Source organism: Symphalangus syndactylus, chromosome 23 (assembly GCF_028878055.3).
Source record: "Symphalangus syndactylus isolate Jambi chromosome 23, NHGRI_mSymSyn1-v2.1_pri, whole genome shotgun sequence".
Lineage (NCBI taxonomy): Eukaryota > Metazoa > Chordata > Mammalia > Primates > Hylobatidae > Symphalangus > Symphalangus syndactylus.
Window position 1 is genome coordinate 11,069,454 of NC_072445.2, and position 24,539 is coordinate 11,093,992.

The 24,539-nt window shown below is 52.9% G+C and overlaps 1 protein-coding gene across 2 annotated transcripts; it reads left to right on the plus strand.

The window, feature by feature from the left end:
• Positions 1-244: 244 nt before the first annotated feature.
• FGD2 (FYVE, RhoGEF and PH domain containing 2) lies at positions 245-24,080 on the plus strand. 2 transcript variants are annotated; one of them, XM_055264575.2, is made up of 16 exons: positions 245-496; positions 3,434-3,665; positions 5,540-5,617; positions 6,247-6,395; positions 8,624-8,780; positions 8,977-9,115; positions 9,661-9,719; positions 9,901-10,047; positions 10,776-10,868; positions 15,599-15,678; positions 15,767-15,797; positions 16,555-16,647; positions 17,282-17,413; positions 20,770-20,916; positions 22,419-22,565; positions 22,938-24,080. In XM_055264575.2, the coding sequence occupies exons 1-16, from the start codon at positions 429-431 to the stop codon at positions 23,151-23,153; spliced, it is 1,968 nt and encodes a 655-aa protein (XP_055120550.1). In that variant the 5' UTR covers positions 245-428; the 3' UTR covers positions 23,154-24,080. The 2 variants fall into 2 exon arrangements, with proteins under 2 accessions (XP_055120550.1, XP_063488372.1); XM_063632302.1 differs by having other exon boundaries at positions 274-496; positions 9,664-9,719.
• The last annotated feature ends 459 nt before the right edge of the window (positions 24,081-24,539 follow it).

The following is a 24,539-nucleotide window of genomic DNA, read 5'->3' on the forward strand; positions in this document are numbered from 1 at the left end:
CCTGGGCTCAAGCAATCCTCCTGCTTCGGCCTTCCAAAGCACTGGAATTACAGGTGCAAACCACTGTACCAGCCCAGACTGGGCTCCAGAAGCTACCTCTGGGCCCTGTTGCCACCTCTTAGGTGGCTTCTGGAATGGGGGTCTACAGGTGTGAAAGGTCAGCCCCCCTGAGGGAGAGGTGGGGCCCGGGCAGGCTCCTCCCACTGCAGGAGCGCTGGCCTTTCCCCTGCAGGGCTGTGGCTCTGGGACCACTTCCTCTTTCTTCACTCTGAAGCCAAGAGCAGACCTGCTGAGCCCTCAAGAAAGATCAGAACAGATTCATGGGTGATTTAGCCTATCTGTCCCAGGCCAGGGCGGCTGAGCGTGCTGGCTGGAGTCCTGTCTCTCTGCTTCGAGGGTAGCTGAGATCCACCTTGGAAACTGGCAGGATGAAGGGGGCAAGTGAGGAGAAGCTGGCATCTGTGTCCAACCTGGTCACTGTGTTTGAGAATAGCAGGTATGGGCAGCTGGGGTGGGAGGGTCACCATGGTGGGCTGGCAGCCACCCTCCAGCCTTTCTGGCAGCTCTCTCCCTGGGCTCTGCCCTGGACCCTCCTCCTGCAGGGGCAGCCCCGCGTTCCTCGGTCACGGATTCCTTGGAGCATGGGAGAGTGTCGTTGGGACACCAGGAGCCAGGCAGGGGTGAGAGTGCCAGTATGTGTTGGGAGAGTCCAGATGGGTGTGGTTACGAGCAGGCATGGGCAGATTGAAGCCTGTGTGTGGGCACAGGACCCCACCCAGTGCCTGCCAGCACCTCGCAGAAAAAGTAGCTGATACTCACCAAGCATTCACTCTCTATGATTAGGATAACCATATAATTTATCACTCAGCACACAATTGAAACTGAAAGTAAATGCCAAATAAAATGTGGTGGTTGGGGGGGAAGCATTACAGGTAAAGCTGGGACCATATGAGGCAAACCAAGATGTATGGGCAGCCTACTGGTGGGGTACTCCCTACTCTAAGTTCATTTCCTTACTTACTTAATTTTATCATTGAACAGCCTAACAGGGGTAGATTCTGTTTCTGTTCCCATCTTATAGATGAGGAAATGGAGACACAGAGGGGTGAGGATGCCAAGTGCTTTAAGTTAAGTATCTGGGGCAATGCTGGGTCGTCTGTCTGGAGGGAAAAGGCTGGGCCAGATGCGTGGAGTCATTGGTAGCCCTGGGAGCATGTGTGTTTGTGTGTGTGCGTGTGTACGTGTGTGTATGTGTGTGTTGTGTGTTATGTGTGGCATCAATCCATTCTGCAGGCATTTCTTAAGCTCAGGACTGTGTTAGGGGCTGTCCCAGTTAGGGTTTTCTGGAAATAGACTCAGAATGAGGTTTGCCTCAGGTGGTTTATCAGGGAGAGCTTTTACGAACAACAGCTGTGGGCATGAGGGAAGCAGGGCTGGGCAGGGGGAGATGCTGAACTGCAGTGCGCCTGCCACAGACGCCTCAGCCTGTCCCAGGGAGCTCTGGAGCTGGGATGCCTCTTGGTTGTTCCAGCTGAGGAAGAGGGCTGGGTATTTGTATCTCCATGTGGACTGGACAAGAGACTCTGGGTGAGGCAGCTCTCTCTTCCAGAGAGTGATTCCCAGAGAGGGACTCAGCCAATAAATTACCCGTCAGCCCCCAGTACTACCAGCAGCTGGTGGGGATGGTGTGGGGAGGCCTCACTCCTGAAGGAGGGAGGTGGGCAGCACAGCACAGCATCCTACGGGAACTGTAGAGGATGAAGAAGGTTTCTGTATTTGGATGCTGAGCTCATCCGATACCCAGGATGCAAGGTCATAGGCAGTAGATGTCCTAGGAATGGCCCGGATGCTGTATTGAGGGCACTCATGGCAGGCAACGTTTCCTGTAGGCTTCAGGGTGGAGATGGCATAGATGTAGACCTAGAAGTCTTCAACTTCCTGAGCTGGCTGATTCTCCCCTGCCTCTCCCAGGGTCTTTGCCAAGCTCGTCCTGTTCAGCACCAAAGACAGCTCTTGGGTGCCGCCTTCCTGGCCCACCACCCCCTTGGGTGTGGGTGGATGGCACCACCTCACTCAACATGCTTGACATGGACTAGGCACACCTGGGTGGAGCCCCTCAGCATGCTGTGCTCTACCCAGGCGACACCCCTGGCAGGAGCGGGCAGCCCTTAGACGGGAGTTAGGTCCCAGCAGGCGTCAAGAGCCACTCCTTACTGCGTGAGAGGACCCATGCCGACTGCCTTGGCCTGGGCTTCCTTATGAGGTCTCCAGCACCTCAGCTGATCTGAAACTGAGGGGTAAAGAGGAAACAGAAGCTGGCCAGGGGCACTAGAACAGAAATGCAGAACCTGAAACCAAATGTAGAACAGAAAGCGTAAGAACCAGCTACGCCCATGAGCTGCAGATCCGTGGGCTGAGAAACCAGGGACTGGAGTGCCAGGGAGGGGTGGGAGAGCCTGGGAGTAGCCACACCGCACTAGGTCCCAATGCTTTCGCTGCCACAAACCCAAATGTGTCACTTGGGGCAAGTCACTTTGACTCTGCGGACCTGTTTCTCCTTTACTCAAATGGGGAGGGGCAGGTTAGGGTGAAGGCTCAGGAAGCAGTCACCTGATTTGAATCCCACCTCTGCCACTTCCGAGCCGCATGTTATTTATCCTGTCGAGACCTCAGTCTCCTTGACTGCAAAATATGGGTAATGAAAAGCTTTCTCGTGGAGTTTTGGAGATTTCGTATTTGTTTGGCCTTCCGTTTCCTGGCCTGTCTTTCTCATAAGGATGCCTGCCCTATGCTGTCATCACGAGCCCTTCCACACCGAGGGCAAAGCTGGGTATATTCAGCAAGGGTGGGCCCTGTTATCTAAGGAATTTGACTGGCTTGCAGAACCCAGTACACAGGGTAATAAAGGTGTCCTACGAAGGCCCATCCCTGGGAGAACAGAGAATCTGCTGCTGGGCTGGCTGTCTCTGCTTCTGGACATGTGGAGGGTATTGATCCCATTGAGAAGCCCCAGCTTTTGCAGGCCTGCTCTCACTTTATACTGTTCTGTGGCTCCTACCTTCCCTTGATGTATAGGTTACTGATGTGGAAACTGAAAACAGAGGTGAGGTCCAAAGGTGAGGATAATCCAGGGGGTACCACTTAAAAACCCCTATACACAGAAAGGATTCCTGGACACTGTAGCTTCATTTTAAATAAGGAAGTATGTAGTTCCCCAGAAAATAAAATACAGTCCACCCTGACTGAGTTCCCTCCAAGAATGTGTTGGGGGAGAACTGAAAGTCTTACTTAGCATGTTTCCAAAGAAAGCCAGGCACCCAGGGGCCCCTGCACTGGGGATTTGCACCAGGCAACCCAAATCCACACCAGGGACTTGCTGCTGTTTTCCCTGTTCTCCAGGGAGGAAGCCCTCAGGTCTGTCTCTTCTCCTCAGGACCCCAGAAGCAGCACCCAGAGGCCACAGGCTAGAGGACGCGCATCACCGCCCTGAGTGCAGCCCTCCCGAGTCCCCAGGACCATGGGAGAAGACGAATGTCGGGGAGGCCGTGGGGTCTGAGCCCAGGACAGTCAGCAGGAGGTACCTGAACTCCCTGAAGAACAAGCTGTCCAGCGGAGCCTGGAGGAAATCTTGCCAGCCTGTGACCCTCTCAGGATTGGGGACGCAGGTGCCTGAGGGCTGGGGTAGAGGTGTGGGGTGCTGGGGTGGGGAGCTCTCCCTGACCTCCCCTCTATGCGTTCTTCCCTAGCCAGAGCCAGCAGTTCCCCAGGTGGGGGTATTCTGTGATCAGAGGTCAGCTGGGAGTTAGATTTCCCCATGCTTAATGGCCTTTGATTCACTAACTGCCTGCTATGCACCGTGCTGGATTACTTCGCGAGTCCCTTGTGTAGGAGTTTTTTGGACAAGGAAGTTGAAACACAGACAGTTTTAAGGAACTTATTCAAGGCCACACAGCTTGGAACAGTCGCCTTCTTGTGAACTTGATACTCTTCTTACCCACTGGAGGAGACAACAATCTCAACCTAGAAGCAGAGGTCTGAGTGTGAACTGTCCTGCCCTTAGACTAAAGCCCAGTCTGATCTCTTCTGTGGCTTGCAGTTCTCTCATCTGCAGAGTTCAAGGGTTGGCATGCAGATACCGTGCACCCAAATTCCCTGGAGTCACATCCCAGCACGTCTGCTTACTAACTGTGTGTCCTTGGGCAAGTCACTTGAGTCTCTTTGTGCCAGTTTCCTCATTTGTAAAATGGGGATAGTGGTTATAATAATGTGTCCTGGTTTTCAATCGCTGCTGAACAAACCTGTCAAAAATGTAGCAGCTGGCCGGGCTGTACACACCTGTAATCCCAGCACTTTGGGAGGCCGAGGTGGGCAGATCACCTGAGGTCAGGAGTTCAAGACCAGCCTGGCCAACATAGGGAAACACTGTCTCAACTACAAACACAAAAATTAGTCGGGCATGGTGGTGGGCGCCTGTAATCCTAGCTACTCAGGAGGCTGAGACAGGAGAATCACTTGAATCCAGGAGGAGGAGGTTGCAGTGAGCCAAGATCGCGCCACTCCTCTCTAGCCTGGGTGACACAGCGAGACTCCATCTCAAAAAAAAAAAAAGTAGGGGTTGAACGTAACTGTTTATTGTTTCTCACATTTTGTGAGTTGACTGGGTTGCTGCTGGGTGGTTTTTCTACTGGCCTCACTCGGGGGTCTGTGTGATTCTGCTTGGGCTGCCGTAACAAAATGCCCCAGACTTCAACACCAGACATTTATTTTCTCACAGTGCTGGAGGCTGGAAGGCCAAGTTCAAGGTGCCAGCAGGTTTGGTTTCTGCGGAGGTCTCTGTTCTTGGCTTGAAGACAGCCACTTTTTCAGTGTGTCCTTACATGGCCATTTCTTTGTCATCCCTGGCGTGTCTTCGTCTTCTGACATTAATCTTACCAGTTTAGTGCCCTACTCTTGTCATCACATTTAACTTCAATTACCTCCTCCAAGGCCTCATCTCCAAATACACTTACATTGGGGGTTAGGGCTTCAACACAGGAATTTGGTTGGCGGACACAGTTTAGTTCCTAACAGGATCTGTCAAGTAGCTGCAGTCAGAGGATGGCTGGGGCTAGAATGCCCAAGACAGCTCAGCTCGCAAGTCTGGCACCTGGGCAGGGAGACTGGGCTCAGCTGGGATGCTGGCAGGGCTGGGCTTTTTCTCTGTGTATTCTCCAAGCTTCTCCTCTCCACGTGGCCTGTCCATGAGGTCTCCCTATCAGAGCTGCCAGACCCCTTGATGTAGTGGTTCACAGCTCCCAAGACAGCACAGGTGGAAGCTTCCGGGCCTCTTAAGGCTAAGGCCAAGAACTGGCACAGCCTTACTCAGCTGCATTCTGTGAAAGCCATCCCAGGGCCGGACCAGATGCACTGTGGGAGGGCATGAATCCTGGGAGGTATGCTTCACTGCGGCAACTTTGGAGACTGAACCGAGGTCCCCATCAGAGGAGACCAAAGCTGTCTGTCCCCTTTTTCTCCTTCTCTCCCCTCCAATCCTCCGCAGGAGCAAGAGAAGAAGATCGTCCGGGAGCTGCTGGAGACGGAGCAGGCCTATGTGGCACGCCTCCACCTGCTGGACCAGGCCAGTGGCCAGGACGCCCTCCTCCAGAGCCCCAGCCCTGGGTCTCCTCACCCCAGCCCTTCTCAGCCTTCCCACCCTGCTCACCAGAGCTGAGTCAGAACCCCTGGCTTTGACTCCAGGAAGCCTTAGCCCTTTAACCTCAACGGCTGGGGTTGGGGTAGAATCAGGAGGTCTTATTAGCAGCACTCCCCATTCTGCCCGTGGTGCCCAGGCTGGCCCCCGTATAGCAGAGAACACACCAGCTGGTCCTTGTGGGCCTGCACAGTATCCTCATCTGTCATCTCAATGCCCACAACCTCACAACGATCTTATCTTTCATAGTTTTTAAGGAGCCCTAAGGCTAGAGGGTTATTCATCGTCGCAGGGAGCTCTAGTCTGATGAAGTCCAAGACCTCCACAAGTTGGGCCTGTTTATGGCATTCATCAGCTCTCTAGGCTTTGCCTTGCTCATCTGTAAAGTGGCCAGAACACAACCTCCCCTGCCTTCTCTTCCCGGGGTTGCTGTGAGGATGCTGGGAGATCAGGAGGGTGGAAGCGTGCAGTAGGCTGGGTGGGACCCTAGTTCCCCCGGGCTGATGTGTGGGTGGCTCCCTGTCACTGCAGTGAGTGACCAGTGGTGGCGGCTACAGGTGTTTTTCCAGGAGCTGCTGAGGACGGCCCACAGCAGCAAGGCCTTCCCGGAGGATGTGGTCAGGGTCATCTTCTCCAACATCTCCTCCATCTATCAGTTCCATTCTCAGTTCTTCCTCCCAGAGCTGCAGCGGCGCCTGGACGACTGGTGAGGTCCACCAAGAGCCCCTGAGGCCTCAGACCACACAGCCCTGGCCAGGTGGAGGTGGGGAGCCCCCAGGGCGCTAGGTTCAGCCTCCTGGGCCCAGGCCCTTGTTGTGTGGCCCTGCCTCCCCGGGGCTGTCTGTCCGCACAGTGAGGGGCTTGGGTGAATCAGCTCTGAGAGGCTGTGTGTGTGCAGACTGCTTCCTGGGGAAAGGGGTGGATCAGGCCCTGGCCAAGCCAAGTGACCAAGTGACTATGGGACAGTGAAAATAGCCAGTGCCAACTGAGGGCTTCCTACACGCCTGGCCTTGGGCTTTCGATCTATTAACTCACTCAATCTTCACATCAGCCTGCTGTGTGATGACGGCATCATGGTTATGCAAGAAACCCTCTTGTTTTCAGAGATGGCCACTAAAGCATTTGGCAGTGAAGTTACTCGCCTTATATAGTTTGCCACGAAGTCTAGGATGTCCTTTAAGATCTTTGGCAAAGAACAATGTTAGTAATTGTTAAACCTAGTGATGTATTGATTGCTTAAAACATTTATAATAAACTGGTTTTTGTTTTTTTTTTTTAAAGAAAATAATAGCCAGGTTCGGTGGCTCACGCCTGTAATCCCAGCACTTTGGGAGGCCAAGGCGGGTGGATCACTTGAGCTTAAGAGTTTGAGACCACTCTGAGCAACATGGTAAAACCCCATCTCTACCAAAAATACAAAACTTAGCCGGGCCTGGTAGCAGGCACCTGTAGTCCCAGCTACTCGGGAGGCTGAGGCTGGAGGATTGCTGGAGCCCGGAAAGTCGAGGCTGTAGTGAGCCATGATTGTGCCACTGCACTCCAGCCTGGGTGACACAGAGAGACCCTGACTTAAAAAAACAAAAAAAAAAAGAAAAGAAAAGAATAACCCTACGAGATCGCCTGCCATCATTCCAGTTTTTTTCAATGAGAAAATTAGGGTACAAAGAGGCTAATTGACTTACCTGGGAACACAGCTAGCATGATTTGTGCATCCCGGGAGTCGGACTCAGGAAGCCTCACTCCCAGGCCATGGCTCCTTGCTGCTCTACTCTAGCAGGCCCTACCATGGAATGATCCTGGAAAAGTTCTGTGTGTGTGTGTGTGTGTGTGTGTGTATACACACATATATATATACATATATACACATATATATACATATATACATATATACACACATATACATATATACACACATATACATATATACACACATATATACACATATATACACATATATACATATATATACACATATATACATATATACACATATATACATATATACACACATATATACATATATACACACATATATACATATATACACACACATATACACATATACACATATATACACATATATACATATATACATATATACACATATATACATATATATACACATATATACATATATACACATATATACATATATACACACATATACATATATACACACATATATACACATATATACATATATACACATATATACACATATATACATATATACACATATATACATATATACACATATATACATATATACACATATATATACACATATATACATATATACACATATATACATATATACACATATATATATACATATATATATATATTTTTTTTTTTTTTTCAGTGTGAGGGGCATGGAATGAGGTTTCACCATGCTGCTCAGGCTGGTCTTGAACTCCTGGGCTCAACCTATCTGCCTGCCTCAGGCCTCGCAGAGTGCTGTGAGCACAGGTGTAAGCCACTGTGGCTGGCCAATCCTGGAGTAGTTCTTACCCCTCTGAGCCTCCACTTCCTCCCCTCTAAGATGGGCTAGTGGCCGCCCCCACCTGCAGGGTTGTGAGAATTACATGGAATGAGACATGCATCCTGGCCTGGGTAGTGCTTGGCAGGTGGCCCTCGTTATTGTTACATAATGAAGCATTGAGCAGTTACTGAACACCTGCTGTGGGCCCAACACTGTGCTGGGCCTTGTGGATGAGGCCAACCTGGGACCAGAATAGCCTTTGGCCTCAGGAGGCTCACAGTCTAAGGAGTAGAGGGGCGCATGTGAGGATGACACCCCTGTGCCCCGCCCACACCCAGAATTGCCGTGGAAAGGTTGCTTTGGGGGATTCAGAGAGCCTGGCCTCACCTGGCCCTACCTAGAGTCGAGAGGAGGTCTCTAGGCTGAGGGCAATCCCTGTGCCCCTCCTGCAGGACAGCTAACCCCCGCATCGGTGACGTGATCCAGAAGCTGGCCCCCTTCCTGAAGATGTACAGTGAGTATGTCAAGAACTTTGAGCGAGCGGCTGAGCTGCTGGCCACCTGGACCGACAAGTCTCCACTCTTCCAGGAGGTTCTCACTCGCATCCAGGTGAGGCTGGGGGAGGGCTGGAGTCAGCATTGCCACTCCCAGCGTGCAGTGGCTCTGGTTGCCTTGAGTGATTTAGGGCATCTCTCAGGCTCAGCTGCTTCCATAGGCCCCTGCCTACTCCTCTTGCCCTCAGGGGCAGCCTGACCCACCTCCCTTCTCTCACCCTGTCCGTGTTGCTCCCCCATCCCTCCCCAAGGGCAGCGAGGCTTCGGGCAGCCTGACCCTGCAGCACCACATGCTGGAACCAGTGCAGAGAATTCCACGCTACGAGCTGCTGCTCAAGGAGTACGTCCAGAAGCTGCCAGCCCAGGCCCCAGACCGGGCCGATGCCCAGAGTGAGGACACCCCAGGGGCCCCAGGGGGCTGGGGAGGCCTAAGCCATTCCCATATACTTATTGAGCTCCTGCTAAAATGGTTTTGACGACCATCAGTCATCAACGTCAACCACTGGCACTTCATAGACATTATCCATACCATTAGCCATTTTTCACAGATGAGGACACTAAGGCCCAGAGAGGTTTAGTGACTCGCTCAAGGTCACACAGCCAGAAAGTAGCAGAACTGGGATTGGAACCCATGCCTATATGATGCCGAAGCCCATGCTCCTTCCGTTATACCCTCTAGGTCTGGCTTGTTTTGGGGAGCAGTGAGAGTCACCAAAGCCAAACACCTAATGGCTAACGTTCAGTGGCTTCCAGTCTTTCAGCCCTGGGGGGCTCCTGCCATTCAGACACCCCATGGCTGGGCTGCACAGGCAGGGCTGCTCCTGGGGGGCTGTCATGGCAGGTCCTGAGGGCCCTTTGTTGAACTTCAAGGACCTCCTGCCCCAGCCACCAGCCCCAGATTCTCAGGGAATAAACTCTGGCCCTGCCCCTTTCAGAAGCCCTGGATATGATCTTCTCAGCTGCCCAGCACTCCAATGCAGCCATCACTGAGATGGTAAGCAGCCCGCCCTCTCCTGGAGCCCTGTCCCCCTCCCTGCAGGTCTCAGCCTGGTCCCACCCATGACACCTATCCCGCTGCTGCCCTCGCTCTCACACCCCAGTCCCCATCCCCACAAGGCAAGCCTTCCAGAAGCAGGTGAGCCCTGCCCAGACTTGGCTGAGGATGCACCCCCTAGGAGCGGCTGCAGGACCTGTGGGAGGTGTACCAGCGCCTGGGCCTCGAGGACGACATAGTAGACCCCTCTAACACCCTGCTCCGTGAGGGCCCGGTCCTCAAGATCTCCTTCCGCCGCAACGACCCCATGGAGCGCTACCTTTTCTTGGTAGGAGGGTGCTGGGAGCTCCTCTCCACACTGGGGAGGGAAGTCCATGGGCCACTCTGGCCCGAGTCATGCTGCCTGGCCTCTACCTGGCACTGCAGGGGGACAGGGAAGAGACCACTTCTCTGTCTTTTTCTGCTTTGGCACCCAGATGACTTTGGACAGGTCACCTGCTGCCTCCAAGCCTCAGAGATTTCCAACCCACAGGTTTCCCAGACATGTCCTAGGAAGCAACAGAGTCAGAATTTGAACCCAGTCTGGCTCCAAAGCCTGTGGTATTAATCTGTGCTCTAGAGAGTACACAGCAGGATGGAGTAAGGTTAGCTACTAGGAAGAACTGCCCTGGGTTTGCACGGAAGAAGCTGGGGGATCTCCTGAGATCTGGAAAGGTGGTCCTGCCTGGAGGTCTGGGGGACAGAGCTATAACCTCTTGTAAACCCCTGTCATCCTGAGCCCCTGTTGAGAAAGGCCTTGTAGGTTTCTGAGGTCTGCTATGGTCCCTTGTAGGGTGACCCTTCAGTAACCATCCTAGGGGAACTGGGAGCTTGACAGCCCCTTCCTCATCACCTACATCATCACCTGTGATGTCCTCTGAGCGGGCTGGCCAGAGTGTGTTCAAAGGGGAGGGGTCCAGTGGTGCTCAGCCCATGCTCAGCCCACCCTCAGGGAAACCCCACCTAGCCGTCCTCCCTGCCTCTGCCATGGGCCACTCACGCCTGTGTCTCCTGCAGTTCAACAACATGCTGCTCTACTGTGTGCCCAGGGTGATCCAGGTGAGTGCCCAGTTCCAGGTGAGGACCCGCATCGATGTGGCCGGGATGAAGGTAAGAGGCCCCCTAAACACCACTGGGCTCCACCTCAAGGGTGGGACTGAGTACCGGGAGTAAGAGGAGGGGCCCACCGTGTTCTCAATCAGAGAACCAAACCCTTGCAGGGCCTGGGCAAACGTGGAGATGGAAGAGTGTGGGGCTCTCCCCTCTGGGCTCCTAGCCCTCCTGCCCTGTCCTTCCCAGCTTCCCACAGGTCTGGCCCTCCCTTTGCGGCAGTGCATGAGCCAGCTTGGCCTTTCTCTGCTTTCCCTACTGTTTATACCACTGCTTCAAAAACTTTCATGTGTGCGCGAATCCTCTGGGCATCTCGTGAAAATGCAGGTTCTGAATCAGGAGGTCTGGGTGGGGGGTGCCTGAGATCCTGCATTTCTGACCAGCTCCCAGTTAAGATGGGCTGACAACTGACCCCACCTGCAGGACTGTGAGAATTAAATGAAATGAGACATGCCCTGGGCAGTGTATGCTGATACTGTGGGAACACAGACCACGTTTTGAGTAGGAAGGGTCTCCAGTGTCAGCTCAGTGGCTGGCTTGTGTGTGTCCCCATCTACCTCATCCAGAGATTACGGCAAATGAGCAGGGCCAGCAGTCCATCACGGAGCCCACTGACTGGGTGTCCCCATGGGGGGAGCCATCAGATCCTCCTAACAGCCCCATGATGCAGCGGCTGTTAGAATCTTCTGGATTTTTTTTTTTTTTTTTGAGACGGAGTCTCACTCTGTTGCCCAGGCTGGAGTGCAATGGCACAATCTCGGCTCACTGCAACCTCCACCTCCTGGGTTCGAGTGATTCTCCTGCCTCAGCCTTCCAAGTAGCTGGGACTACAGGCACGGGCCCCCATGCCCGGCCAATTTTTGTATTTTTGGTAGGAGAGATGGGGTTTCGCCATGTTGCCCAGGCTGGTCTCAAACTCCTGACCTCAAGTGATCCACCTGCCTTGGCCTCCTAAAGTGCTGGGATGACAGGCGTGAGCCACCACACCCAGCCTGTTTTTTATCTTTTAAAAATATTTTAATTTTAGTACTTAAAAAATACAGATTATATACATTCTAAAGTTAAACAATATAAAAAATATATACAATGAAAGTCTCCTCCCCACTCTATCCCCTAGTTCCCCTTCCTGAAGGCAACCCTTGCTTCTTGTGAGGCCTTCCAGAGGTGGTCTTCGCCTAGCAAACAAATAATATATAATAGGATTGTTTCCTCATTTATACCAGAAGCAGTGGTATACTCTACACATTTTTCGCACTTTGCTTTTTTTTTTTAACTAACTGCAAATGCTGGAGACTGAGGTGTCCCTGTACTTGAGAGCTTCCTCATCCTTCTGCCCAGCTGCATTGCGTCCCACTGTGCGGATGCACCGGAATTTCTTCAACCAGTCTTCTGCTGAGAGACACTTAAACCGTTTTCAGTTGTCAGCAGCTGCAAATGAGGCTGCAGTGAATAGCCTGGTACAGCCTGTCTGTGTGTGAATGTATCTGTAGTTAATCCCATTTTTAAACATGAGAAAACCAAGGCCCTAGAAAACCTTTCTATCTTAAGTAACTTGCTTGAAGGTCATATCGCAAATGCTAGTTTGAGTGACCAAGCCAGGATTTAGATACAGGTGTAGCGAAGGCTGACGCTTCTGCATCTAACCACCACGCTCTGCTGTCGCCTATTAAGGCTTCAATCCAGAGGGTTCAAGCCTATGGTGGAATTTCTGGCATCATGGAGGACACAGCCAGAGAAGCTTCCTGACCGCCCCTCTCTGCTGGCTCCTGAGTCCTGGTGTGTCCTGAGGGCTGGGACGGGAAGAAGCAGAGGTCTGGTCTGGCCCATCTTGTCACTCTCCTATTCACCATCACCCCTACCCCCTTCAGCTCCAGAAGGGAGGTGCAGGCAGGAGTTGAACCAGAATGCTCTGCCCTCCAGAGCCCCCAGCAAAAGAGCCCCGCCCCTGCTCCTGACTGGGGTTGCCTGGCATCTGGAGCAATCCAGGGCCTGGGGGTGGGGTGCAGCCTGGGAATGATGAAGGCTGATGAGGGAACATGGGTTCACAGCTCACCCCCACACCTGAGCTGACTGAAGTCTTTTAAGAGTGCACCCTAAAACTTAAAGTATAATAATAATAAAATTAAAAAAAAAAAGAGTGCACCCCCGACCCTGGCATCTATCTTTCCATCCTGAAGGGGCCAGAATGTCACATAGACCAGGGTGTGTGCAGGCTTGTATGTCTGGAGTCCTTGGTGAGTGAGGCTGAGAAAGGCAGGTTTATAGAGAGCTACAGACAGAGAAATGGAGACGGGTAGCCCTGCCAAAGTACTGTCAGAGACCCAGGCATAGGAAAATAGAGATTGACAAATAGGAAGGCTAAGAAATATAGAAACCAAAACAGAGTCATAGAGAGAAAACAGAGAGCCGAGCCTGAGAGCATCAGATGCTTTGGGTGTGTGCTGAGAGCTCACGGGCCCTGTGTGTGCTGGGTTTCTGGAGTCCGCTAGTCTCGGCTATAGCAGGTCTGATACTCCAGCAGCCGCACAGCGCCCTCTCCTGGAAGGCACGGGCTTGGCAAGTGCAGAGCTGTCCACTCACCCTACTTCTGTGCAGGAACCATTTTCTGAGTCTGAGATTTGGAGGCAAATCTTGCCTTTGACCATCATGATGGTTCCTATTGGCCTATGACTCCCTGGCCTCCTCCTTCCTAGGTGTCAGGGAGGCCTAGTTAACAGCAGCTGATTCTCTCCAAGGTCTGACTTGGTCTTAGTATTTTGCCATCTCACACAGGGCCAGCCTGGGAAGAAGGAAGGGGTGTGGACACATATACCTAGGGGCTCCACGTACAGTTGTGCAGGTTGTAAACTGCACAAGGATACCTCATCTAAGAGGACGTCTTCTGCAGCCAACTGCAGATCAGCAGACTATGATACAATATCATAGATGGTATATTTATAGTGAGAATTGTCCGGCAGATGGCAGTCAAATGTCTTGTTCCAACAATATCTAGGTATTATGCCAGTTTGCCAACAGATGTCAGTAAAGTGTTTTGAGGAAGGCTGTCCTTTTCTAATTACTACAAAGGTACTGTATGGTCTAGCAGGGGACTGAATTGACCCAGCCCTGGGGAAAGTGGTTGAGGCTCGGCTTAGCGGAGTTCTGGAAACTCTTCTTGAAACCTGCTGGGGAGCTGAAAGCCTCTGTATGAACATCCCAGGGGCAGCCTGGACCCTCAGGTCAGGAGCCCCCAGTTCCCTTTTTTCTGTCAAAAGCATGATATTTCTTCCTGCTTCTGGACTGCAAACCTTGGATTTCTCCCTTCTTTTCCCTTTCCCCTCTCCCTGACACAATTAGAAACTTCTTCTGTCTCTCCAGTGCACCTGGGCAGGCCAGGACCATTTATGATGTTGCTTCCTAACTGGCCTTTGGGCTACAGGTTTGTCCCATTTGGCCCAGATCCAGCCTGTCATCCTTTGCACACAAAGAGGTATTTGGCTCTTTCTCAAATACCTCTTTCCACATGACCGCCTCCCCATTGCCAAGGGCATCGAATCCAAATCACATCAGCCCCCTCTAAGGCAAAGACTGGGGAGTGAGGCTACAGACTAGGCCTAACCTGAAGAAAGATGTGCTTGTACTCAGTGCTGTCTGGGTTATGGTGAGCTGCCCTGGAAGTGTGCAAAGGCCTGACTACCACGTGGGAAGCAGCAGAGGAGCTCAAGTGTTCAAGGAATTTAATGGCAGCAAAGTTCCCCCACACAGAGGCTCTTGTGCTCTCAGCCTGTGTCTTAGGATCTCTTTGCAAATCTCTCTCCACACTGTCTGAAGGAAGTGTGCTTACAGGACTCTGGGGGTAGGATGGAAATAGATGTTCTTCCATCTTACCCTTGGGGGCTGAAAACCTGGGGTGGAATCCTTCTTTTGCCCCTTAGGTGCTGTGTGACCTCAGGCAGCTCTCTTGCCCTCTCTGAGCATCCATTTCCTCATATCCTAAATGAGGATGATAGTATCTGCTTCCCAAGATTGCTGTGAAGATTATTTTCTTCTTCTTCTTCTTTTTTTTTTTTTTTTTTTTTTTTGAGACAGGGTCTCCTTCTGTCACCCAGGCTGGAGTGCAGTGGCACAATCTCAGCTCACTGCAAGCTCCACCTCCTAGGTTCAGGAGATTATTGTGCCTCAGCCTCCCGAGTAGTTGGGATGACAGGCATGTACCACCATGTCCAGCTACTTTTTGTATTTTTAGAAGAGATGGGTTTCACCATATTGCCCAGGCTGTTCTCAAACTCCTGGCCTCTAGTGATCCACCCGCCTTGACCTCCCAAAATGCTGGGATTATAGGCGTGAGCCACTGCACCCGGCCAAGGGTATTTTCTTTTATGTTTTATTATGAAAATTTTAAAGCCAAGAAAATGGTATAATGAACCTCATATACTCATCCAGTTTTGAAATCTAATTTCCTTTTTCGTTGAATGCATTGTCAAAAATTGTCATCTCCACGTCACACTGGGTCACCTTAGCTGCTGCTAAAATTCCAGGAGCCGTAGGTCCATTTGCTTGGAGCGAGGCCCAGTTGCAGGGGCATTTGCTTGGCTCAACAGGATTAGAGAGGTGGCGAACAAGCTCTGCATCCCTGTCTCTCGAATTTGAATTGTCCCTTGGGCACAATCCACGTCCCTCCCCTCCGCAATGCTGTGCCTGGGGCCCAGGCTATGACGAGTCTGAACTGGTTGCCTCCCTCCTCTTGGCAGGTGCGGGAGCTGATGGATGCTGAGTTCCCCCACTCCTTCCTGGTGTCTGGGAAGCAGCGCACCCTGGAGCTGCAAGCCCGGTAAAGGAGCTGGGGTGGTGGCCCAGGGCCAGGCGGGAAAACTGGGAGGAGCTGATCTCCTCAACACCTGTGTTCACTTTCCGAGCAGGTCGCAGGAGGAAATGATTTCCTGGATGCAGGTATGGGAACGCTCCGAGGCTTCCGGGAGTCTTTTTCCTTTCTTTCTTTCTTTTTTTTTTTTTTTCTTTCGCGGTAATGGGCTATCTTGATGAAGCTCCTGGGATTCTCCCTAGCCTATTTGGGCTGAAGGGGAGGGAGTGGTATGTGTATGCGTGTGTGTGTGTGTGTGTGCATGTGTGTATGCATGTGTGTGCATCTGTGTGTGCATGTCTGTGTCTGTGTGTTTGTGTGCATGCATGTGTGTGCGTGTGTACATGTATGTGTGTGTATGTGTGTTTGTGTGCATGCATGTGTGTGCATGTGTTTGTGTGTGTGTGTTTGCGTGTATGCATGTGTATGTACGTGCTTGTGTGTATGTGTCTTTGTGTGTGTATGTGTTTGTGTGTCTGTGTGTGTGCGTGCGTGTGTGTGTGTGCACGCTCCCACACTTGCGTGTGCTCAGCTGCTCCCTGCTCTTCCTCAGGAGCTGCTCTGTGGGTTTGGAGACCGATCTGGGTTCCTATCTTGCTGCTTCTCATTGCCTAGCTGGGCAGTCCAGGGCCAGTCACTTACCCTCTCTGAGCCTCAGTTTTTACAACTGTAACCTGGGGCTGGTAGTTTCTCCTTCGATAAGGCAGCCCGCGTGTGTGTAGAATCCAGCGCCTGGTACCCAGTGGGCTTTCAGCCCTGTCTGTTGCATGCACGGAAGGATGGACAGAGGAGCAACCCCTCCCTTCCACACCTCAAGCCCTGACCCTCCCCCTCCCTGCACCCCAGGCCTTCCAAGCAGCCATTGACCAAATCGAGAAGCGGAATGAAACCTTCAAGGCTGCGGCCCAGGGGCCTGAGGGAGACACCCAGGAGCAGGAGGTAAATGAAGCCTTTTTCATCCCTTGCTGGAGCCACCAACCCAAACAGAGCTTGTTCCCTCTCTGTTCTGCCTACACCAGCTCGGAGCGAGAGGGAGTGTCATCTGCCAGGAGAGACTGAAGGGACCAGGGGAAGCCCTCCCAGCTCATCCCCTGACTCAGTACCTGAGCATTCCCCTTTAGCAAAGCTTCCTTTGAGAGCCTGTCTGCACAGCTGTCTTGGGGAAGGGTTTCACGTCTCTGCAGCTCCAGCTGCAGGGGGCAGTAGGACTTTGGGTTTGAGAGTATCTGAGAAATCTAAAGTCTCAGGGAAGATGGAAGGCGAGTGGGGTGGGGGCTGGGGAGGATATCTGTGGTTTGAGTTCAGATTTGAGCTGAACTCTGGCTTGCTGGGTGACTGCTGAGTCATTTGACCTCTCTGGGCCTCAGTTTTCTCACTTATACAATAGGAATAATGGTAACTAACCTATCATAAGGTCTCCATCAGGTCAGTCAGCTTCCTGTAGAAGCCCCAGGGAAGCCCAACACACAGAATCCCTGCCAGAGCAGGTGGGCACAGGGCGCCAGGCCCTGGGAGGATGGGCGGAAGAGGGTCACCAAGGCCCCATTTCTGCCCAACTCCCCTTAACCCACAGCTGCAGTCTGAGGAGCTGGGCCTCCGAGCACCGCAGTGGGTCCGGGACAAGATGGTGACCATGTGTATGCGCTGCCAGGAACCCTTCAACGCTCTGACGCGCCGTCGCCACCACTGCCGGGCCTGCGGCTATGTGAGTACTCCTGCCAGCACTACTGCCTCCACCTGCCCCACCCAGGCCTCCACCTTTCCTACCCAGGCCTCCACCTGCCCCACCTCAGCCTCCATCTGTCCCACCTAGGCCTCCACCTGTCCCACCTAGGCCTCCACCTGTCCCACCTCGGCTTCCACCTGTCCCACCTAGGCCTCCACCTGTCCCACCTCGGCCTCCATCTGTCTCCACCTGTCCCACCTTGGCTTCCACCTGTGTCACCCAGGCCTCTACCTGTCCCATTTAGGCCTCTACCTGCCCTACCTGGGCCTCTACCCTCCCAGCTCAGGTCCTGCTGTCCCCATCCTGGCCAAATCTGCTGGCTTCAACCAATGCAGCCCAGTGGCGTTGGGCACTAGCTCTGAGCCAGGTGCGTGTGTTATTACCTCATCTGGCTCTCACAGCACACCTCAGGGGGCTGCTATTTCCCATTTTTTAGATGGGAAAATGAGACCCATTGAGGTTAAATTACTTACTGAAGGCACCGCTGAAGCTGATCCTATGAATTTACCTGCGTCCTTATCATCATTTTCCACGACCCTGAGACCCAGAGCTAGGAAATGGTCCCCAGTTCCAGGGGAGGGGCATCCAGCCCCGTACCCCTCAGGCCTTGCCCCACCTGAGGCATGGACCTCACCGGGCCCATTCCCACTATGCACTCACCCACCCCTGTCATCCTCTCTTCTCTACCTGCTCCGGCTAACTGTCCTCTCTTCTCTGCAAGCCCTCAGCACCCTGGCACCTGATGGATTCTGTTACTAACTCTGCCTACTGGTTCAGGCCTCAGTTTCCTTGATTCCACCATGGGGATCACGAAACCTACCTCCAGTGTGGCAGTGAGGATTCGACCAAAAACATTCTTTCCCTTCCCTCTCCTTCTCTTTTTCTTTCCCCCTCCTCCATAGCTCAGGCAGCACATCCAGTGCGGGTGAGCTACCAGCTTCCTGAGGAGGGAACTGTGTCCACTCCAGTTCCTCCTCTTATCAACCCAGGCCCAGTTATCAGAGGCAGATCTTGCTTTGCTTTTTAAGCACCTGCTGTACTTGAGCTGTTCTCTGTTGACATCACAACCCCCTCTGTTTACTCTGCAAACAGAGAAGCCCTTTGCAACCTCAGTCTTTGATGACCTCCAGAGGACTGGAGGAGTCTAGCTGGACAGGTTGGGGCCAGTCAGGGAGGTGTCCCCAAAATGTGTTCAACTGAAATCAGGACAGAGTCAGTTTCTAGGACCTGGGAACACACCTGCCTTCTGATGTCAGTGATGAGTTACATCCCAAAGCCAGATAGAAAGGATATGGGGATTGGCTACTGTTCCTGGTGATTCACATCTGTAAATAAGAGTTGAATTGATTCACACTTGTGACTGAAAGTAGTTCTTTAAAAATTACGTAAAATAGTGAAATACAAAGAGGCACAAAGAATAACAACACCCATGTAGCTGCCTACCAGCTTAAGATAGAAAATATTCTGACAACTAAATTAAATGTATGATCCTTGCTTGGATTCTTTCTGGGGTAAAATAAAGCTATCAAGGTTGCTCTTGGGAACATTGGGAGAAATTTGATGATGCAGCATATCTAGACAGTAATATTGTATTGGCTGGTTGCAGTGGCTCACACCTGTAATCCTTGGTACACCTGTAGCACTTTGGGAGGCCGAGGTGAGCGGATCCTCTGAGGCCAGGAGTTTGAGAACAGCCTGGCCAACATGGTGAAACCCCGTCTCTACTAAAAATACAAAAATTAGCCGGGTGTGGTGGTGTACACCTGTAATCCCAGCTACTCGGGAGGCTGAGGCAGGAGAATCGCTTGAACCCAGGAGGTGGAGGTTGCTGTGAGCCCAGATCGCACCACTGTACTCCAGCCCGGGCAACAAGAACAAAACTCCATCCCAAAAATTAAAAATAATACTATTGTATCAATAAATTTCCTGAGTGTGACCATGCCACCGTGGATAGGTAGAAGGACGCCCTTGTTCTTAGGAGACACCAGCTACATATTTAAGGGTGAGGTGTCATGATGACTGTAATTTATCCTCAAATGGTTCAGAAAAAATAAAATACATACATATAGAGAGAGACAGAGAGCAAATGTGGCACAAATGTTAATAATTAGTGAATCTAGTGGGTGGTATCATTGTATTATTCGTTCAATTTGTCGGTTTGAAATTTTTCAAAATTAAATGTTGGTAGAGGAAAAAATATTTACTAATTATATTTAAACATTGAAATCTCTCAATAAAAAAATAAAATGCTCCTAAGGTAGCCGAAGCCCCCGTGTGGGGCTGTGCCCTGACCGTGGGTTTCTCGTGCCCGTGCAGATCTTCGTGCCTGCTGAGCCAGTGAGTCATCCTTTCGGTGGTTCGGGTGCCAGTTTCTGTCTCCCCTGCCTGCCAGACGGGAATCCTTGTGAGGGTGGGGCAGGGCCAGGCCTTCTTCTCCAGGTCCCTGCCAGGCCACACTCTGTGCTGGGCACACAGAGGAGCTCCCTGAGGGCTGGTGCCGCCTGATGAACTACACTCCCTCTGCCCCTTTCTCCTGCCCTCCATCTCCACGCCCCCATCTGGGCTCCCCTTAATGCCAAGTCTTTCTCTCAGCCACGCCTTGCGGCACCCAGTGTTCCTCTCTGAGTCTTCCCAGGCCCCTTTTGCCTGGTCTCCCGGCATGATCCATGTCAGCCTTTCGGGGATGTCTTCGTGGTGAGCTGAGAGTGGGCCCCGCTCTACAGAGTACCCATGTAAAAACAACCAGCCTATCATTCTTAGATGAAAACACCCTTGACTCCATGATGGTGCAGAATACAAAGTCTGCCTGAATCTTAAAGCTAAATTGTGGGACTTGAAAGCCACACCCTGTTTGTGGAGGGCCTGTCTGCCAGGTAACAGTGTGGCTCTCAGGGTCAGGAGAGGACAAAAGCTGGGCCCTGCTTGCCTGGTGGGGTCTTTGGGAGAGTCAGGTGAGATGGCAGAGAGGATAGCACTGGGAAAAGTGAATCAGACGCCAGCGGCCTGTCTGGGGCAAGCCCCTTGGGTTCACGGCTGCCCTCACTCAGAGGGAACCTCGAGGGGAGAGAAGTTACAGCCCTCGAGGTGGGGGCCGGGTCTTGAACCCTCAGCCTAAGAGCCCCGAGCCTGAGCTCCCCCATGCACCGCAGCCTCCAGGCAGTTGGGCCTCACCAGCACCGGGGAGCGTCCCCGCTCTGCCTCTATTCCTCCCTCGAGGCTTTCTTTTCCTCCCCCAGTCCCTGGTTGCTCTCATGCCCCCACCTGCCCACCAATGCAGGAGCCCAGCCCTCCGGTGCCTGGTCTCAGCCCCACTTCCCCCTATGTGTCCTCCTCAGGTGGTGTGTGCCAGGTGCTCCGACTACCGGGCCGAGCTGAAATACGACGACAACAGGCCCAACCGAGTCTGCCTCCACTGCTACACGTTCCTCACCGGAAACGTGCTGCCCGAGGCCAAGGAGGACAAGAGGCGGGGCATCCTGGAGGTGAGGGCCACTGTCCCCGCGCTCACCATCCATCTCTGTTCAGGGAATGTGTGCCCGGCAACCACGCTGGGCTGACACTGTCCAATGCTGAGGAACAAGCCAGCCGTGGTCACACCCTCCCCCGCTCCCTCCTCCTCTCTCTGCCCGCAGACACCAGGCGTCTCCCCACAGTCCAGGCAGTGCAGAGCCTGTCACCAAATGGAGGCACCCTTTGGCTGCAGGCTGTAGTCCACATTCTTCTGCACTTCCTCTATGTCCCCATCCAATAGTACGGCCCCTCTGGACAGCTCCTGTTCACGTCCCCATGTCCTGCCCCAACAGTCCCAGGGAGACAAGAGCTGGTGTCACTGATTCCATTTTACAGATGGGGACACTGAGGCTCCAGGTTGGCAGATTGGAGACTCCATTCTAACCGGAAGGGACTCCAGGGCCAGTCGGTCTTATCCCGTGGAGACCCAGGGCTGGAGGAGTGGCTTGCCCAAGATCATACAGCAAGTTAGAAGCCAGCTCTCTGACCTCAGCCACAGATGTTCTTGCTGTTGTCCTGGGGGCCTCACTGAGCCACACTTGCCACCACAGGTGCTCCCCTGTGGGGGTACAACTGTGCCCAGCCAGGCACCACAAATACAATGTCAGCCAGCCCAGCATCGGTGCCACCGTCCACTGCCCCTCCCTCATGAAGGCCAGGTTGACATCCCACTGTCCCTGGGAGGTGGGAGAAGGTCCCAGCCTTTGCCAGCTGAGATTTACTCCCAGGTTCAAGTTGGCCTCTTTTGGCCAGGCGGTATGGCTCATGCCTGTAATCCCAGCACTTTGGGAGGCCGAGGTGGATGGATCACCTGAGGTCAGGAGTTTGAGACCAGCCTGGCCAACATGGTGAAGCCCTGTCTCTACTAAAAATACAAAAAAAAAAAAAAAAAAAATCAGCCAGGCATGGTGGCACATGCCTGTAATCTCAGCTACTGGGGAGGCTGAGGCAGGAGAATCTCTTGAACCCGGGAGGTGGAGGTTGCAATGATGCAATGGGTCGAGATTGCACCATTGCACTCCAGCCTGAGCAACAAGAGAGAAACTCCGTCTGGAAAAAAAAAAAAGTTGGCCTTTCTCCATGGGCGTCTGCCCCCTTTCCAATCCTCCCCATCCTTCCAGGCCCAGGACCCGCCGACCACTAGGCAACACAGCCTGCTCCTGGAGATGCTCAGCCCCTTCTCAAGGCCCAATTCTGTTTCCTGGAGCAACTCCAGGCACCCTCCCAGCACCTGCCCCTTGTGGGCACACATGCGACAGGTTCAGGCAGGCTGGGGTTTGACCACAGCTCTGCCACTGGCCGGCTAGCTGTGTGACCACAGACACTTGATGGGACCTCTCTGAGCCTCAAGGACCAAGGACCCCTCCATTCAGTACTGCTGTAAGGATTGGAGATAGTGATTGTCAAGCCCCCAGACCAACATCTGGCACTTGCGGCTGCTCTGCTCCCTGACAGTCCCCCTTTCTGGTTTTAGAAAGGGTCCTCGGCCATGCCTGACCAGAGCCTGATGTGCAGCTTCCTGCAGCTCATTGGGGACAAGTGGGGCAAGAGCGGCCCCCGGGGCTGGTGTGTGATCCCTCGGGATGACCCCCTCGTGCTCTATGTCTACGCTGCCCCTCAGGTAAGGCCATCACCTGCCCGCCCCCCATCAGGGCCTGGCCTTCCCACAGCGTGTGTGTGAAGGGGGTCAGGGGTGAGTATTGCTAGCTCCATATGTCAGATAGGGAAACTGAGGCCCAAAGAGGATGTGGTATCCTGGAATCTCAAGGTTAGTAGGTTTCAGAATTGGGCCCTGACTCTAGGTCACCACTGCTTTGCCCTCAGAGGCAGCCAGTTCTTCTCTCCTCTTCCTCGATGGCTTTCACCAGCCCACCCCTAACCCATGGGGGTTTGGGGTGTGAGCTGCGCATGCGTGGCTGTTGCCTTCATGATGGCTATCTGGGGCAGTAGGACTGAGAGGGGACAGTGGCCCACTGCTCTCTCCTCCCTCCAGGACATGAGGGCTCACACCTCCATCCCCCTGCTGGGCTACCAGGTGACCGTTGGGCCCCAGGGGGACCCTCGGGTCTTCCAGCTACAGCAGTCAGGCCAGCTGTACACCTTCAAGGCTGAGACGGAGGAGCTGAAGGGCCGCTGGGTGAAGGCGATGGAGCGGGCAGCCAGTGGCTGGAGCCCCAGCTGGCCCAACGACGGGGACCTGTCCGACTGAGCCACTGCTAGCCGCTCTCCTGCCCACCTCTCCCCACCCTGAACCCAGCTCCTGCCACAGACTGACCCTTTGGCCTCAGTGACCCACTGCCCCAAGCGGTGCTTTCACAGAATTGATTCAGCCATCTGCGCCCAGGCCACGTGTCCCGATCTGGGATTCAGAAAATATGGGTCCATTCCTTTCTAGAAAGGGGACAACCAAGTGTCTCAGTTTGCCTTGCAGGGAGGGGGCTCCTGGGCCATGAGACTTCCAGGGCTAAAACTGGGAAAGCCCCAGGTAACCCCGGACTGGTGGTCACCGTAGTGTGGTTTTTCATTTGTATCTCCTGCGGAGCTTTTAAAGAGTACAGTGAAAAACACATAGTAAGTTAATTTTAAAAATGTAAAAAACAATGCCTGTACTGAAGTACCACCACCGATTTAATTGGTCTGAGATGGGGGAGGCAGGGGGTCTTTTTTTTTTTTTTTTTTTTTTTCTGAGACAGAGTCTTACTGTGTTGCCCAGGCTGGAGTGCACAAACATGGTTCACTACAGCCTCGATCTCCCGGGCTCCAGCGATCCTTCCACCTCAGCCTCCCAAGTAGCTGGGACTATAGGTGTGTGCCACTGTGCCAAGCTAATTTTTTTATTTTTTGTAGAGATGGGATTTCACCATGTTACTCAGGCTGGTCTAAAACTCCTGGCCTCAAGCGATGCTCGCACCTCCACCTCCCAAAGCGCTGGGATTACAGGCGTGAGCCACCATACCTGGCGCATGCATATTTTTTAAGAGTACCCACTGGAGTCTAATATATAGCCTGGGTTAGCTGGGGTGAAGAATAAAGAGAGCAAACTACCGCAACCAATGGTTGAGCCCCTGTCTAGTGCCAGTCATGATAGTAGTAATAATAATAACAATAAACATCTATTGGGCCAGGCTCTGTGCAAGATGTTTTATGTGGATTATGTCATTTTACCATCCAGAGTTATCCCCATTTCCAGATGAAGACACCGACTCAGAGAGATTTAGTAATTGGCTCAATTGATCACGTAGCTCATAGATGCCAGAGCCAGGTTTTAACCCAGTGAACTAAGGGCAAAGCTCTTTCCATCATGGAGCAGAACAATAAGACAAGCAGAGAGGGGAGGAGAGTGAGGAGAAGGAAAAGAGAGGGAAAGAGAGTGAAGAAAGCTGGGAAGACAAGAGAGAAAGGTGAATGGTGGGAGGAAGGGGGACGGGAGGAGCATCCCTGTCCCCTCACCCCCACCTCGCTGGTGGGTGAGGTTGCTTTTTCATAAGAGACCACCAGGGGGTGGCAGTGGTCAGCAGGCCACATGGAGTGGCCCCAGCAGTGGCCAGAACACCCTCTGCTGCTCTCAGCAGGTCCGGCCATTGCTGGTCTCTGC

What these genes read in the sequence shown, in the direction of transcription:
- FGD2 (XM_055264575.2), top strand. Translation starts at nt 429, where the DNA reads ATGAAGGGGGCAAGTGAGGAGAAGCTGGCATCTGTGTCCAACCTGGTC. An exon ending in AGAGGCGGGGCATCCTGGAG is followed by an intron (nt 20,917 to 22,418) that starts GTGAGGGCCACT and finishes TTCTGGTTTTAG; the next exon opens with AAAGGGTCCTCGGCCATGCC. An exon ending in ATGTCTACGCTGCCCCTCAG is followed by an intron (nt 22,566 to 22,937) that starts GTAAGGCCATCA and finishes TCCTCCCTCCAG; the next exon opens with GACATGAGGGCTCACACCTC.